This window comes from Schistosoma mansoni, chromosome 1 (assembly GCF_000237925.1).
Source record: "Schistosoma mansoni strain Puerto Rico chromosome 1, complete genome".
Taxonomy (NCBI): Eukaryota; Metazoa; Platyhelminthes; class Trematoda; order Strigeidida; family Schistosomatidae; genus Schistosoma; species Schistosoma mansoni.
Window position 1 is genome coordinate 2,674,607 of NC_031495.1, and position 17,173 is coordinate 2,691,779.

The following is a 17,173-nucleotide window of genomic DNA, read 5'->3' on the forward strand; positions in this document are numbered from 1 at the left end:
AGAAAAGAATGAACATTATTCAGATGTCAATTCCTCAACTACTAACATCTAATTGGGGATCATTCAATAATTATCGTCAGGATCGATGAAGAAACACGAAACCGAAACTTGTTGAAATACTTCTTGCTGAGAAATCGATAGTATACCACAACTATAATATTGAGTGAAGCCATTATTAACAGTAAGAATAACACGAACCTACATACGATAAATTATCTATTAACTTGAAACAAAAAAATTCCCTTTACCTAAAAATGAGTCAAATGAAGCTAGACCAACATAGAAAACCCGGGAGCACTGCAGCGCAGTTTCGTCCTAGTGTGGGACACCTCAGCAGTGCGCATCCACGAACCCGACTCGTGGGATTCGAACCCAGCATGAAGAAATAAGAAACGGAAACTTATTGAAATACTTTTTGCTGAGAATTCGATAGTATACCAAAACTATAGTATTGAATGAAGCCACTAATAACAATAATAATAACAAAGTAGTGTGATTACAAATTACAAATTAGGAAAATCAAAACAACACAGCTATCTAGATTAACGTATTGGATTGAATAAGTCAAATACACTTAAACAAGAGAATTTAAATCACATTCCAGATGCATTGATGATATATTTCAATAATTTGCAGCCTAATGACTGTATCTGATTAACGTATGTATATATACACACCATAAGAGAGCAATGTATATATATATTTCTATTTCAGATGCTTAGTAATAATAAATATGGTTCTCCTGGTCTAGTATTACTACACTTACTCATTTATCTAGACAAGTGTTCGTTGTGAATATATTCTTCATAGTTGAAAGCGTGAGTCAATTGAAGCTAGATCACAGGAAACCCCTGGGGAAGGCGGGATTTCCTTCTACTTATCTTGTTTGGCTTGAAATTATGCGTTTTTATTAATATTCAGTTACTCTACAGATTCAATATGATCGCTTTAATTTTTCGATGAATGTCTTATTTCAGTTATTTTTTTGAATATTCGTGTGTGAAGATGAGTACTTTCTGTGGTGTAACACATTTTCTTATCAGAACCAAATATGCAACAACTAAGGACATTTGAGATTTAGATATAAAATGAATATTCTATGTCTTAAATCCAATTTGAAAAATGCTTTTCTTTGTCAGATGTCATTTCATTCGATGGCAAATTTTTATAACAATTCTATATTATTTTTAGTAATTATAGTCCTTAAGACAACTTTCAATGCATAATGATTCCACAATACATTAAATTACGTTATGTAAGAAGGATTAAGTTAGAATGATTAGACACTCAATATATCTTGTATTTGAGTGGCATGTTATTAGAAATCGCTTTTTTTTAGACTGACCACTTGCAGTCCTAAAAATCAATGGGAAGATTCAAACAAACAATACTAAGTGAATTTAATCTATCAAATATTCAATTTATTTGAAATCATCAAGTTAAACCTTGGTAATAATACCTACGAATTCGTACTAATGTTTCCATGTTACAAGTAGCTAAATAAATGATCATGAACTGAAAGAATGTCTATTATTCTATCTAAATGGTTAAACTTTCTTTGATCAAACTGTTCACAGTGTTTAGTAATGACAAAAATAGAACTGTACACCATAATGAATGCATCAAGATATACAACAATAGACATTGAATAAAAAACATGATCTTAACTATAGGTTTAATTTAGAACGTTAAATCACATTTCATATTAAGTAGGTGATACAACAATTTAATGACCATTTAATTTTAGAAAAAGATTAACAAGTCACTGATTAGAGTTTTCCTGGAAAGATTGTAATCTATGGGATACGGTTGCTGATCACATACCGAATTCTCCTCCTTTACCTATGGATTGAACAGGCAGAAATTCTAGAAGAGCTTCAGGCCTCAAAATACACAAGGGAAAAAGTAAGATACTCAAATACTACACTGAGAACATCAGTCCAGTCACACTTAATGCAAAAACTCCGTAGGTGGTGGAAACATTCACGTATCTGGGTAGCATCATCGATGAACAAGGAGGATCTGATACAGACGTAAAGATAGGGATTGAAAAAGCAAAGATAGCGTTTTTACGATTGGACAATACAAGGAACTCAAAATAACTATCAACCAATATCAACATCACAATCTTCAATATGAACATCAAGACTGTTCTACTGTACAGAGCTGAAACGTGGAGAATTAAAACAGTGATCATCAAGAAGGCAGAAGTATCTATAAACAATTTTCTACGCAAGATACCTATTACCCATTGGTCGGGTACTGTGGGAGAGAACATACCAGGTTACAGCTGATGAGGATATAAGGAAAAGACGTTGCAAGTGGATCGAACACACATTGAGAAAATCATCAAACTGCATCATGAGGCAAGCCATAACTTGTAATTCTGAAGGGAAACAGAAGAGAGGAATGACAAAGAACACACTACGTCGGGAAATAGAAGCAGGTATGAAATGGATGAATGCTAACTGGAAACAAATGGGAAGGATTGATCTAGATAAAGTTAGATGTAGAGTTCTTGTGAGTGACCTATGCTTCTCCACGAGGAATAACAGAAGTAAGTAAGTAAGTAAGCAAGCCACTGATTAACTCCGACTAAATTATTTCTAATTCCTTTCAATTTGAAAGTAAAACACTAGAACAAACATAACAAAGTTAATCGGATAAATTTACATTTTACAACTTAAATGACAATAAAAATTACTTAGTAGACGAGTGAGAAAATTGAAAAAAAAGAAATTAAAAAATCATTGTATAAATAATTTGTTTGGCGCCTAACAGTTAATTATGAGGTCTATAGATGGACTATTTAATCTATTAGACAAATAATAAAAGTTCTGCTTTAAAATAGAACGAAAAAACAGAAAGACGAAAACAGAAATTGATAAACGATTAAATTGGAAAGTAGTTTTATTGTGAATGAAAATGCTAACTCATATATATATATACACGTATCATTTCATGGCAACAAACATTCTATAATCAATACAACACTACCTAGTTTCATCAATACAAATACATTAGAATTTTAAAAGGGAGGATTTTGCAAGTGTGAATATGTGGTATTACTTACTTACTTACGTCTGTTACTCCCAGTGGAGCATAGGCCGCCGACCAGCATTCTCCAACCCACTCTGTCCTGAGCCTTCCTTTCTAGTTCTATCCAGTTTTTGTTCATTCTTCTCATGTCTGTGTCCATTTTTCTGCTTAATGTGTTCTTTGGTCTTCCTCTTCTGCTTTTGCCTTCAAGATTCCATATGAGGGCTTGTCTTGTGATGCAGTTGGGTGATTTCCTCAATGTGTGTCCTATCCACTTCCAGCACTTCTTCCTGATTTCTTCTTCAGCTGAAATCTGGTTTGTTCTCTCCCACATTAGCTTGTTGCTTCCACGACCTCGCCTCGTGAGATTCAAACACAACTATGAAAATACTGAGTCGGGGTCGTGGATGCGCACTGCTGAGGAGTCCCACAATAGGACAAGTTGGCCGTCCAGTGCCTCCATGTTTCCCCTGGTGGTCTAGCTTCAATTGACTCACGCTTTCAACTACGAAGCCTTAAAACTTAAGAAAGTGCAATATCAGTCACATTTGTAACTATGAAAGAAGTCAGATTGTTCTTAACTCGATATTTATGCCGTTAAAAGAACAAACGTAATTACTGAAGAAGTAGATGAATAATTTTGAAACTTTTTATTATAATATATACACATCTGTAACTAAGTGTATATTATAACTGTTCACACCACTGATATTTAGTTCAGCACATATGTCCTTTGTTCACATAGTGAACTTTATATTGTCATTGGAAAAAGATTATCGCTCACTACTTTGAAACCATTTTAAAACCAATTTTGTATCGTTAATGTACAGTAGACCTCCTCCGGAAGTTATGACGAAACCTACCTTACATATTTTATGAAGTTGCCTTCATATTGATTCTTCTAGTATAAATATGTTCCAGTTGTCATTCACCAATATTAACATACCTCTCACATTTATCGTCGAAGAAATGAGAATGATGTATTGATTATTTATTAATATATGTGTAGCTATAAAACTCTTGCAACTCAGTAACTAGGTGTTAATTTGTCTGCCTAGTCTCCGTTACTTTTAGTACTACTTATCTGTTCTATTCGATTGTAAAACTTCGGGAGGAATTAAAAGCTTGCTAGTGGAAAGGTTAAGTGGTGTAATCATTAAGCATTCAGTGAAGGTACGTATGAACACCACTACTGATGATCGACTGCAAATTAATGTATATATTTTTGGTTAAAAGCTCTAGTCCTTATTAGTTTTAAAAATGCTGATAAACATTTAGGTTCTTTAAGTATAGTTTGATAGCGGCTAGCTGTGGAATACAGGAGGTACATTTCCTCCTATTTAAGACTCCTCAGCTGGATATACCTGCATTTGTTGTTTTTTCACACCGGCACCTAGTACTTTTCGCTTCAGACGACTAACGGGTTACACACCATAACACTGTGTCCAGATCACCACTTGTTTGTGCAATGAGGATGAATTTCGATTCATTTGTAAAGTTGTTTGAATCTTCTTGTTGTTATTAAGATATTCAACCGATCAGTATCTCTTTGCATATGTGCAGCTTCAGTGGATTGTTTCGTTAGCATCATCAAGAAATATAGATTTTAAACTGAGTTTGACAGTGGTTAACAGAGGATCGCTTATGACTTAATGGAACTATCAAGATCTTCCACTCAACCTCTGTACATAAGCTAAAAGATATTAGTCAACTGAGGACCTTGAAATCAACAACGAAAAGATTCAAACAATCCTTACAAGCTAATTACAACAAAGAATTAGTTTGAGAAAACTTCATAATAATCACAAACTTCGTCAGTCTTAATAATCACTTCATTTTTCTACATGTTTCACACACTTAAATATAAATACTTCTTAAAAACACAATAAGATTTTAATACATCTCGTAAAGTGCTACTGACTCCTATATCATTGGTCTATGTGTTTGAATTCAATCCATTATCTTTGGTGGATAATTACCTAACACTTAATACGATTCAATTCCATTGGTCATTGTATTTCGCTGAAACTATGAGGATTTGTTCTGGAAATTGGTCACTAATGAACACATAATTGTTATCAGTAGATGAAATCTGTCAAGACTGTTAAATATAATTGGAATTTTGAACCAACCACCACAAACTAAGAATTAATGGATCCCCTTTATATCCTAGTACGTGGAAACAATGAAAGACAGTTGTTCAGTACAGCAAGCCAAATGAAGGTAGACATGTAGTAATTTTATTTATACATTAATAATGAATATATTATTCTAAGGCGTTCATTAATAATCGAATGAGGAGTCCCACAATAGGACGAAATGGCCGTCCAGTGCTTCCAGGTTTTCTATGGTGGTCTAACTGCAATTGACTCATGATTTCAATTATGAAAATACTGAAATCTCCATGAAACCCCTTTTGATTATTTCAATGTTTGAAATTACATCGTTTACAATTTTAAAACAAGTACATTAGTATAATAAACAGAGATGGATGATAGCTAACAGTGAAATCGTTTTATTTACGACTCGTTAGCTGAATATCCCTGAATCCAAGTTAGTTAGGAACAATCGAATGTATTTAAGCACAAATTACAAACTCTCTTACTAAGATCTGATAACCATACAGCAAACAGTTAATTTGCAAAGTAACAATCAATTGTCTCAATCTTCACTGTGCCTTCTGCAAATATCAATCCATCTTCTCTAATTTCATTGTTTGTGCATTTTCCTGTCAATTGCGCTTCATTTCAGTTCTTTCCTTATCGTTGTTCTGCCAAAATACATTCTATGTCTGACCACCACCATATACTACTTATGCGGATATAAGTAGATTACACCACAGTAGTATCATTCACTTCAAACGTCATTACATTATCTATTTAATTAATCCCAAAATAGGATGTAAACGCTCATCTTGATTTCCATGATTTAACCATTTTCATCTTTGCTTATAATACTTGTAACTGAAGAAAAATATCGAAGCCATCCGCACACAATTCACAAATACCAATAGCATACTAAATTAATTGCAGTCATTAAACATCAATAGAAAGATCCTAGTAATCAACATAACAACATATATATAATTAAGTCATCATTCAATATGTACAATGATGAAATCAGAAGGGGTTTTGTGGAGATTTCAGTATTTTTAAGAGTTGAAATCATGAGTCAATTGAAGCTAGACCACCAATGAAAAACCTAGAAGCACTGGACGGCCAACTCGTCTTATTATGGGACTCCTCAGTAGTGCGCATCCACGATCCCGCACTCGCGAGATTCAAACTCAGGACCTACCAGTCTCGCGCCAGAGCACTTAAAACCGATAGACCACTGGGTTTGAATCTCGCGAGTGGGGAATCGTGGATGAGCACTGCTGAGGAGTCCCATAATAAGATGAAACAGCCGTCTAGTGCTTTCAGGTTTTCCATTGGTTGTCTAGCTTCAATTGATTCATGATCTTAACTATGAAAAATAATGAAATCATTTTATTTACGACTTGTTAACTGGATATCTCTGAATCCAAGTGAATGTTCACTTTGTAACTTGAACCCAGTACCTTTCACTTCAATAGGAAGATCCAAGTAATCAGCATAGCAACATACATCATCATTCCATATTTACAATTATGTCATCATCAGAATAATAATAATTTTATATATTAAAAATAATTTAAAAATCATAAATATTATTATTACCAATGATTATTTTTATTTAATAAAATCTGGTTGGTTAAAAATGAAGAGGATAGCCCACGCTTATAATAATAAGAGACAAAAAAGGTTTTTCCCCTTATATTATTTCACATGTACATTCTTCTACATATATAAATATACATGTATATTCCAGTTAACTCAATCGTCTATATTCTACATTAACATTATTTTTATACCGAAAAAATTCCTTAGGTTTTTTCACCAAAAAAAAAACAACAAAACAAAAGAATAAAAAAAATATAAAAAAAGAAAAAAAATCTGTCATATTTACTCACCTCTTATGAATTATTGACTATATATATATAACAACTGTGACAGAGTATTTAAACCATAGAAACACAACAGTTACCATTCAATCTAATTGAATAATTAAGTAGTATAAATTAAATCATTCTCATTTCTTAATTATTATTATTATTATTATTATTATTATTACTTTTTCGTGTTTTCTTTTCTTTTTCTTTTGTTGTTGTTGTTGCTAAGCACATTATTCCATTCATAGTTTGATTACAGAATAAAAAATAATCAAAATTAAAAAAAAAGAAAAATGTTTCATCCAAAATCTTCAATTATTATATCAAATAAATTTATTTTAATGATTGGAATTGTTTTAATGTTTAATATTGAAATAAATGGATTAGGTAAGTTAATTTTTAAAAGGTATTTATTATCATAATTATTATTATTATTATTATCAGAAGGGGTTCTTTTTGTGGAGATTTTAGTATTTTCATAATTGAAAGGATGAGTCAATTGAAGCTAGACCATTAAGGAAGACCTGAAAGAACTGGACAGCCGTTTCGTCCCATTGTGGGACTCCTCAGTAGTGTGCATCCTCGCCTCGCGAGATTATTATAAGCAAAGATGGATAGTGATTAGCAGGGGAATACAGTTTGATGTACGTTTTGACCTATTTGGGACCGGTCAGCTAGAAGTACCTGTATTTGAGATTTGATGTTTACTCTGGGACTCCAATCCAGTATCGTTCGCTTGAAACGTCATTACGTTATTCACTCAGCTACTTAGTTCTGATAGCCACTTGCTTGTGCAATGGGGTGAATAAAGTGACTCTAATTTCTTGGTGATTTATATATGTATATATGGATATAAGTTGATCTGATTGTGTCATGTAATATACTTTTATTTTTTTTAAAAATTACTACAATTTTCAGAAATCTCCATTCTGATAATAAATATCATATGCTCATTAGGGATTCGCTTCAAGTGATATTTTTTGAAATTCTAGTAAAAAGCCGTGACCATTATAGTTCAGTGGTATCTATTGTAGAGGCAGTTATTCACAGAAGACAATGGTGAATGATTGTGTAATATCATGGATTGATTGAAATTAGATATTTACATCGTTAGATACCAACCCAGTAGTCTAGAGTTTAAGCGTTCACGCACGAAACCGAAGGTCCTTAGTTCGAGTCCCTTTGTTGCACGATCGTGGATGTGCACCAGTGAGAAGTCCCATATTAGCACGAAACTGCCGTGCAATCCTTCCAGGTTTTCCATAGTGTTCAATCTTTAATCGATTCATGAATTTAACTACTAAAGAATTACTACAATATCCACAAACCCGTATTCTGATATTACTTTCATTTTGTTAAGAAAAAAGTATTCATATTTGAATATGACAGTTCATTTCACAGAACAATCAGTTCGGCAAATAAAATGGTAAATATAAATTCAAGAAAAAATGAAAGAAAATATTAAATTACCCATCTATCCGTCAATAATTAGTTGACATTAATATCAATTCACAATTAGATTCCCGAGTCGATCTAAGCTGAAACCTTCATTGAAAACCTGGAAGTACTAGATGGTTGTTTAGTTCTAATATGGAACTTCTCAGATGGTCTAGTTTAGATCGAATCGTGAATTCAATAGTGAAAATATTAAACTCTTTACAAGTCCCTATACTGATAACAAATGATAAACATCATTCTATTTGTCACTTAAAAGCATTTTCTCTATCTCTCTTAACAACTATTAACATATAGTTGATTCAATTGACATTACAATTCGGTCTTTAATAATAATGAAGCGAACGAGAACACAAGTGGGAACAATCGAATGTATTTTATTACAAAATTACAGAACATCTTAGAAAAGTCTAAGAACCATACAGTAAATACTAAATTTGCAAAATGTCAATCAATCATCTCACACTTCACTGTTCCTCCATTTCCACACACCAATCATTCTCTGTTCTAGTTCTCTTTTCTTCGATCTTCTGAACTTTCTGCCGTCAGGCATTTCACTTTCTATTGATGATACATACTACTTATATCTGTCGATATCAGTAGCACACACCACAAGAAGAGAAGAAAATAAAACAATTTTATCAATTCATTATTAGTTCATTTAATCATCTTTATTATTTATTTTAGCTTTACAAAATGATGGATTACTATTGAAAGATTTAAAGTTTACAAGGCCATGCCCTGAAAAAAACTATCGATTTCATAATGGTAAATAATTTGATTTTGATTTTTATTTTTGTGTGGTATATTTGTAAACGTTTTGAGTTAAAGTGGTAGGGGGGGTATATATTATGGAAATTATTGATAATTTCATTTTGACGAACCTACCATGTCTATACATACACCAGTCTTTTTTCGGTTGACAATTGTAATATCATAATGATAGATTCATAGTTATAGACTTTTAAAGGTAATGTTTGTCGAATATAGTTGTAATTTGGTTAGATATTTCCAGTAATTGACTATTGTCAGTTGTGGTAAGTGTCAAACGTCCAAAAACATTATTATCACTATTATTATTGGTTGAAGTTAGACATTAACACCGTTTGGGTGATGGCATGCTCAGTAGTCTAGAGGTTAGGCGTTAGCGCACAAGATCAACAGGTTCTTTCTTGAAATCCCGCGAGCAGGATCGTGGATGTGTACTGCTGAAGAGTCTCATACTATGACGAAACTGCGGCGCAGTGCTTCTAGGTTCCCTATGGTGGTCTGGCTTTAATTGATTCATGAGTTCAACTATAAAAGTACCATTATTATTGTTAGTAGTAGTAGTAGTAATGTTGTTATCGTTCAGTTCTATATTACCATTCAATAAAATCTTGGTCGCTAAAGGTTATTTACGTAAGTATTCTTCAAATTACGTGACTACAATTTACAAATGATAGCAACAACAAAAAAAAACAATAATAGAATTCCGATATTATGTAATTATTATCTAATTACTATCTTGTTTACATTATGCCGATTAACATCTGTTTATTTGATCATTCTAATAATAGGATTATACCAAACAACAATTTGTAGGCGGAATATTATCCCTTAATGTAATGTGTATTATTTATAGGAAGACAAACAAGCAAACAAACAAACAAACATAGAAACAAACAAACCTAAAATGCATATTCAGTAACTTTGATTAGTACAACCATGACAAAAATAACAATAACAATATTGACAATGGAAACAGAACTATATATAGAGAGATTAGAGACTGACCAGTTACAGTCCTAATACATCCATGGGAAGATTCAAAACAAACAATACTAAATGAATTTATATAGATTACTGTTTATTCAATATCAGTTATAATTATCATTGTATACAGATCGCCTCTGAATACTTTGTATAGGGAAGTAATAGACTACTTTATATATTACACTATTGTATATTAATTGTCATGGTAACAATATTTTAGCCAATATTTAAGTTCAGGATATGAATATAAATACTGAGACCTTTGTATACGGTATACTATTCAACGAACTTGATTAATGTTACGTAATCCTAGTGTTATGTTTATTCTAAATAATGACATATGTATTACACGTAAAAGGTAGGCGTAAAATAAAAGGGTTTTCACTATTTACATCTTTGTAATTATTTCATTGTTTGGTTTAGAATACTGCATTGTTTCCAATGCTAATTATCATACGTTTCTGATAGAGTTTTGTTCTCTGAGCTGGATGGTTTGGTTGTGGAGCTTTCATCGTCCTTCTGAACGACATCATCAGCACAAACTTCGGGTTTCATATAATTCCAACTTGTATAAATCATAATTAATGATATAGTTTACCACGTTTGTGAAAATCTTAAAAAATTTCATATTTCACATACAGGAATGATCTTAGCTGGAAAACTATCGAACAAAAGGAAGCATTGAACATCTCATTCGTCACAGTATCACACTCCTCAATAATAACCATCTAATCGACATGCAACAGTCATGTGAATGAAATCCACACAAACGTCAAAATACTCACCAAACAACTACAATTATAGTAATTATGATGATATTCTTACACTCATTAATGATTAAGTTGTAGATGTGATTGAACGAGTTCTGAGTAGAATTTGAGACTAGAGGAATTTAACCATGAGCGATGTGAGATGGATAGTTATCGACCATATGTATGTGATGGAAAATGGTCTCACATTGTCACATCTCGATGAAGTCGAACATATAGACGATAGTATATAAACTGTGTAGTGTGAAAACGGAATGGTTGAGTGTGAATGATTGGATCATATTGTGAGTGTGAAGTTGTGAAGGAATGCGTGATATGATGAAACAGTTATTTGATGGTTTTCAGTTTTCGACGATTGCCTAACTAAGATCATTCGGTGATGTGAAATGTGAAAACTGAATAATCTTCACAAGATTTTGTATACTGCTATTAGTATAATATATTACATAATCATACTTACACAATCCTCCCTTTTAAAATCTTAATAGATTTGTATTAATTAAACTAGGAGGTGTTGTATTGATTGTAGAGTGCTTGGAAAACCTGGATGCGCACTCTTGAGGAGTCCTACAATAAAGCAAAACGGCCGTCCAGTGCTTCCAGGTTTTCCATAGCCCCGAAATGCCGTGGAACGGCCGAGAGTGGGGAGAGTCCGCTCTCTCTCTCTCCAAATGCTTTCACATGGCTACGTGTATGTAGCCTCCACCAGAGAAGTCCTACTCAATGCCTTCTCGTGACATTACTGTTGTTCACAAAATTGAGAGAACGATAAGCGAAGGTCCGGCGCTTTGACTGGGTTGATGGACACGGAGAGTCCATCTAGGGGAGTTGGAAAACCCTGATTCCAAACCAATGGTGCACATGGGCTCCAGTATCCTGAGGGAACTAATGGAGTATGAACCAATCGTTGGTCACTGGCTACCATGGGACTGCATTTCCTCAAGATGCTCCACTGTCTTGTGGATTAGACCTTTGAATTCCACCACAGTGGTCTCGACGATAGCCCCCTTAGAAAACCACCTGCTTCAGTTTGGGCACCCGGGCAGTATCACATCCCTCACACAAATCAAATGAGATTTGTGCGGCGCATATATATCTGGTGTTTCCGTGTACCAATATTTATGTGTTTAAATAAATAAATAAATAAGGTTTTCCATAGTGGTCTAGCCTTAATTGACTCATTAATTCAACTATTAAAAGTTTAATGTTCGACTTTTTCCGATATCATATTGTATCTAAGTACTTTTATTGAATTCATTCTTTAAAAGTTCATTTATGAATTCATTAGTTTGTTTTAAATCCTAATAGTACCTTCTTCCTTTCTTTTTTTGTTTATTATCTCTTAGCAACTGGAAATTTTATGTGCGTTGTACCAACAGCTAAAAAATGTTTTGAATTATGTCAACAATTAAGTTGTAATGAATGGTATTTTATGAGTTTTGTACCATCTGGTAGTGAAGAAATTAAAAAATATCATCGTTGTCGTTGTTTCCCTGAATATCATATGTGTTTTTATAATTCAGTACCAAGAAGATATCGTGATTTTGAATAATTCTTTTTATTATATAATCATTTTGTTTTGTGTGTAAGTGTGTGTGTGTGTGTGCAAATGTGTGTGTGTTAATTTAAAAACAATTGAAAGCATTTATCAGTCAAAAAAATAACTACTGAAGAAGACTTTGATCGCTTTCATTTTAACTGTGATTTGACTACTATAAAACTTTCATATATATATATATTTATATGTTACACCTAGTTCTTCATCATTTCATTCCAATAAACTATTATTATTATAAGATTACTTCAAGTTGATTCAAACAAAGTGCAAAATGATTCCTTTCTATATTAGAATACTATACTATTATACATATATGAAGATCTAAATATATACTGTTCAAGTGATGATTTCCTCTTCTTTTTTTTATTCATGATCCTTTCTTCTTTGTTGTTGTCGTGAATTGTGTTGTGTATTGTTTTATGTGTTTTTCTATTTAAGTAGTATCGAATAAAATGATCTCAAATAAAGATACATAGATATATATGTACGTACATATAAACTTTTCTTTCTTTTCATTGTTCCCTTCAATTTTTATTAATCTATCCATGATTGTGAAGTGTATTCATTTAGATTATTAATGTTTCAATACTAGATATTCTTAATATATATATAACCTAATGAATACCCAATTGTTGATGAAGGTTACTTATAAGTAGTAGATAATATAATTAGTAAATAAACAAAAAGAAAAAAAAATATTGAGAAGATATGAAAATTAAAGAAAAATAACAAAAATAAAAAGATATATAATTCATTGCGGAAGGTACTAGTTTCGAGTCCCAGAGTGAATATTAACTCTGAGATGAAGGTACATCCAGCTGACGAGTCCCAAATAGGACGAAACGCGTGTCAAACTGGATTTCACTGCTAGCTACTATCCATCTTTACTTATAAAGATAAATAATGTTTTCAAATAGATGTGAAAAATTAAAAAAAATTGCTGAATGATGAGTGAATATATCTAGGTTACCCAAAAAATAATTAATAAGTACTCTCTCATAGGATTTCAATGTAATTGCTTGATTAAATTAGATTATTTCCAGATATTATTATTTAGTCAATTTATGTAACATCTGAGTCAAATGTTGATTATTATTATCATTAGTAAACTATTTCATGTGAATTGTTACTATGGACTCGAACTTATTCAAATCTAATAGTAATAGTGTTTATAAATCGTTTAAGGGTATAATGTTATGTTGGTGTTGTAGTTTGAAACTAACATTGATATAGGATAAAATTTCAGATATTTCAACAAGATAAATGTTAACCGCTAGATAGTAGTGTTTTTATTTTAACTCATTAACTTAACTAATATTATTCAGTTTTTTGATTGAGATCATGAATAATTTGATTTTAGACCATCTTTAAAAACCTGGAAGCAATTGTAGGACAATCCCGCTCACGAAGTTCGAACTCGGAACTTTTGGTAACACGTGCGAACGCCTAACCTCTAGACCATTGACCTGGCCGTCATCCAACAGTATTAATACCTAATCTCAACCAATTTACGAAGCAACAGTCCAGTGCTTCCAGGTTTTCAATGGTGATGTAAAATCAATCGATTCATCACCCTAATAAAAAAACTCAATAATCTTTGTAACCCCATACTGATAAAATTGTTCAACTCATTCAGTTATTTTTCAAATTTACCCTTTAAATTTAAGTCTTGATGATTTTAATTCGTCTAATACTTGACTAGAATGTTCCAATCTTATTCTGAAGAGCTGTATTTAGATCGATTCAACAATGAGTTATGCTAGACTAAGTAGAATGGCGAATACAAGCTAAATACTCTTTGAACTAAATTGTCACGAAATTTGTAAATGTATCATATTTGAAACTAATAGATAAATGAAATGAATCAATGATGATTTTCAAAAGAATTTGTTCCATTTATTTTAATAGCTTCTAGTTTATGACAAGCATTCATTCGAATATATTTGGTTAGCCATTAGGGGGGGTCATTTAACATAATAATTTACAGAAGTATGTATAATTCCTCGGCGTATGCTCCTCCACGGTGGGTAACAAGCACGTTCTAAACAAATCGATGTATAATACCTGATACCATTAGGTATTAATGATTTATCAAAAATAATAAATAATTATCAGTATGTGAATTTGTGAAGATTATAGTATTTTTCATGTTGAATTCAAGAGTCGATCTAAGCTAGACCATCAGTGAAAACTAGGGTGAATGGGCTGTGCTGAAGAGTTTTACACTAGGACGAAACAGCCGTCCAGTGTTTTTTTCAGATTTCCAATGATTGTCTAGCTTAGATCGACTTGTGTATTCAACTGTTAGTAAATAATTATTTATTACATATTATTTCCAAGAGTATTATTCATTCAATTCGCTTCTGTATTCTAGTAAATATTCTTCATAAATAATTTTACTCAGTTTATTTATTTCTTTAAACACATAAATACTGGTACAAAGGGGTACCAGATATATATGCGCCACAAAAATCTCATTTGATTTGTGTGAGGTATGTGATACTACCCAGGTGCCCAAACTGAAGCAGGTGGTTTTCTTAGGGAGCCACACTCACAGCCTTTGAACTAAAGGTCTGATCTACAAGGCGATGGAGCATCGTGAGGAGATGCAGTCCCATGGTAGTCGGTGACCAACAATTGATTCGTACGCCATTTGTTCCCTCAGGATACTGGAGCCAGTTCATGTGCACCATTGGTTTGGAATCAGGGTTTTCCAACTCCCCCAGATGGACTTTCCGTATCCACCAACCCGGTTGAAGCGCCGGACATTCGCGTTTCGTCATCTCAATTTCGTAAACAACAGTACTGCCACGAAAAGGCATTGAGTAGGACTTCTCTGGAAGAGGCTATATACACGTGGCCATGTGAGAGCATTTCGAGAGGGAGGGCGGAATCTCTCCACTCTCGGTGGTACCAAGGCATCTTGGGGCTATTTTACTCAGTACTAATTAATGAAGTTTTTGTTAGGATGATAGATGCCATAAATTTGAAATCAAGTATCTTATTACGTTTAATGAAGAAGTTATTGAAACATCCGGCTTTATTTTTCAGTCGCATTTGGGTTTAGACTGACTGGAAGATGGATATCTGAACAAGTTGGAAATAGTAAACTATTCTTCCCTATCTGTCACCATTGTATCATTCAATATCTCGTAACATGATTTTTATATTAGATGTATTGGAAAAAAAATGATGTAAACCATTATTTGGAGTATTCATTATATTATCAATTGATTTCACTATTGGGATTTGTGGAGATTACAGTATTTTCAAAGTTGAATTCACTAGTCGATCTAAGCTAGACCACTATTGAAAATCTGGAAGCACATGTGCTCACTACCGATTAGCTTCAAGATAGGTTTCCTAAAGTTATAGTGGGAAGTTGGGACATCGAAACTATAATTTCTTGACAAATCAATCTTATATAAGATATCAAGTCTCGGATTTTGGAGCGAAATTCACCCATTCATTTGGATAAACAGATTTTCGGCATTAGAGCTGATGTCAGTTCGTGATGAAAACCTTAAATTTAATTCCTAACCTTTATTATTCACTGTAAATCATAATTCCTATTCCTCAAGCAGGTTTATAACCCTCATCTCGTCTTGATTATTAGGTGTACACTCTCAAAGGTCGTCCATAGATTATAGTCTCACCACCGTGACCAGTGGAGTCCAGTCAGTGTCGGGTGGAGACAGTTATCCACTTCAGACAAGGAATGAAGGGTTGCGCAAAAACATGAATCAATTTAGGTTAAACATTAACACCGTTGGATGCTGGCTCAGTAGTGTAGAGGTCAAGAGTTCAAGCGCGAGATCGAAGGTCCTGAGTTCGAGTCCCCTTAGTGCGGGATCGTGGATGTGCGCTACTGAAGAGTCACACAATAAGACGAAATGACCTACCAGGGCCTCCAACATAACCTTACAATTCACTGAAAAACGAATAGATAATATTGATTCCTTTAAAAGGTTTCCTCAACTGTCGAAATCGGTAATCAACCAGGGAGATCAACTGATTGGGAATCAAGATTTAGATTTGTATAGAACAAAGGTCAAGATAAGATGATAAACCATAATGACATCAAGATGTAGAAACCGATCGTATTTAATAGAGGAGTATTAATAATCATTTTTGATTGGAAGTAAAACATAAAATCATTTCTGTAAACATTAAAAATAATAGGGTTAAGTGTAAGGTGAAATTAATGTTTAGCAACACAATACAGGGTATTAAGAAAGTCTGAAGTAACATCTAGTACATAGGATACTATTCTCCATTGATGAATTGCTATTAGACTAAATGTCGAGGGGAAGTGGTGAACAGAGATTTCGTTTTGATTGCTTCTGTATACTCAGTGCTTCAACAGTAAATCTTATCAGTAAGCTATGTAGTGATATACTCATCAAGATTGCAGACAAAAGTTGTGAAAAAATGTTATGTAACAGGAAAAAAACATAGATAGTTTTCTTTTGAATAACTCTCGGAGAGCTATTTGATCACCAATTTCACAAACGATCAGCTCATTTTGATTTATAAAAGAACTAAACAACAAGATATTAGATTAGAAGCGGTTTTGGGGGGAATTCAGTATTTTCATAGTTGAAATCATGAGTCAATGAAGCTAGA

General features: G+C 32.9%; 1 protein-coding gene across 1 annotated transcript; it reads left to right on the forward strand.

Moving 5' to 3' along the window:
- The first annotated feature begins 7,131 nt into the window (after positions 1-7,131).
- Positions 7,132-12,780, forward strand: Smp_092150 (hypothetical protein). The gene is made up of 3 exons (XM_018792984.1): positions 7,132-7,396; positions 9,152-9,232; positions 12,336-12,780. The coding sequence occupies exons 1-3, from the start codon at positions 7,303-7,305 to the stop codon at positions 12,539-12,541; spliced, it is 381 nt and encodes a 126-aa protein (XP_018647542.1). The 5' UTR covers positions 7,132-7,302; the 3' UTR covers positions 12,542-12,780.
- The last annotated feature ends 4,393 nt before the right edge of the window (positions 12,781-17,173 follow it).

Excerpts from the sequence above, each read along its gene's own strand:
- Smp_092150 (XM_018792984.1), top strand. The coding sequence starts at position 7,303 with ATGTTTCATCCAAAATCTTCAATTATTATATCAAATAAATTTATTTTA. Across the intron at positions 7,397-9,151 it reads TATTGAAATAAATGGATTAG|CTTTACAAAATGATGGATTA; the intron begins GTAAGTTAATTT and ends TATTTATTTTAG. Across the intron at positions 9,233-12,335 it reads AAACTATCGATTTCATAATG|CAACTGGAAATTTTATGTGC; the intron begins GTAAATAATTTG and ends ATTATCTCTTAG.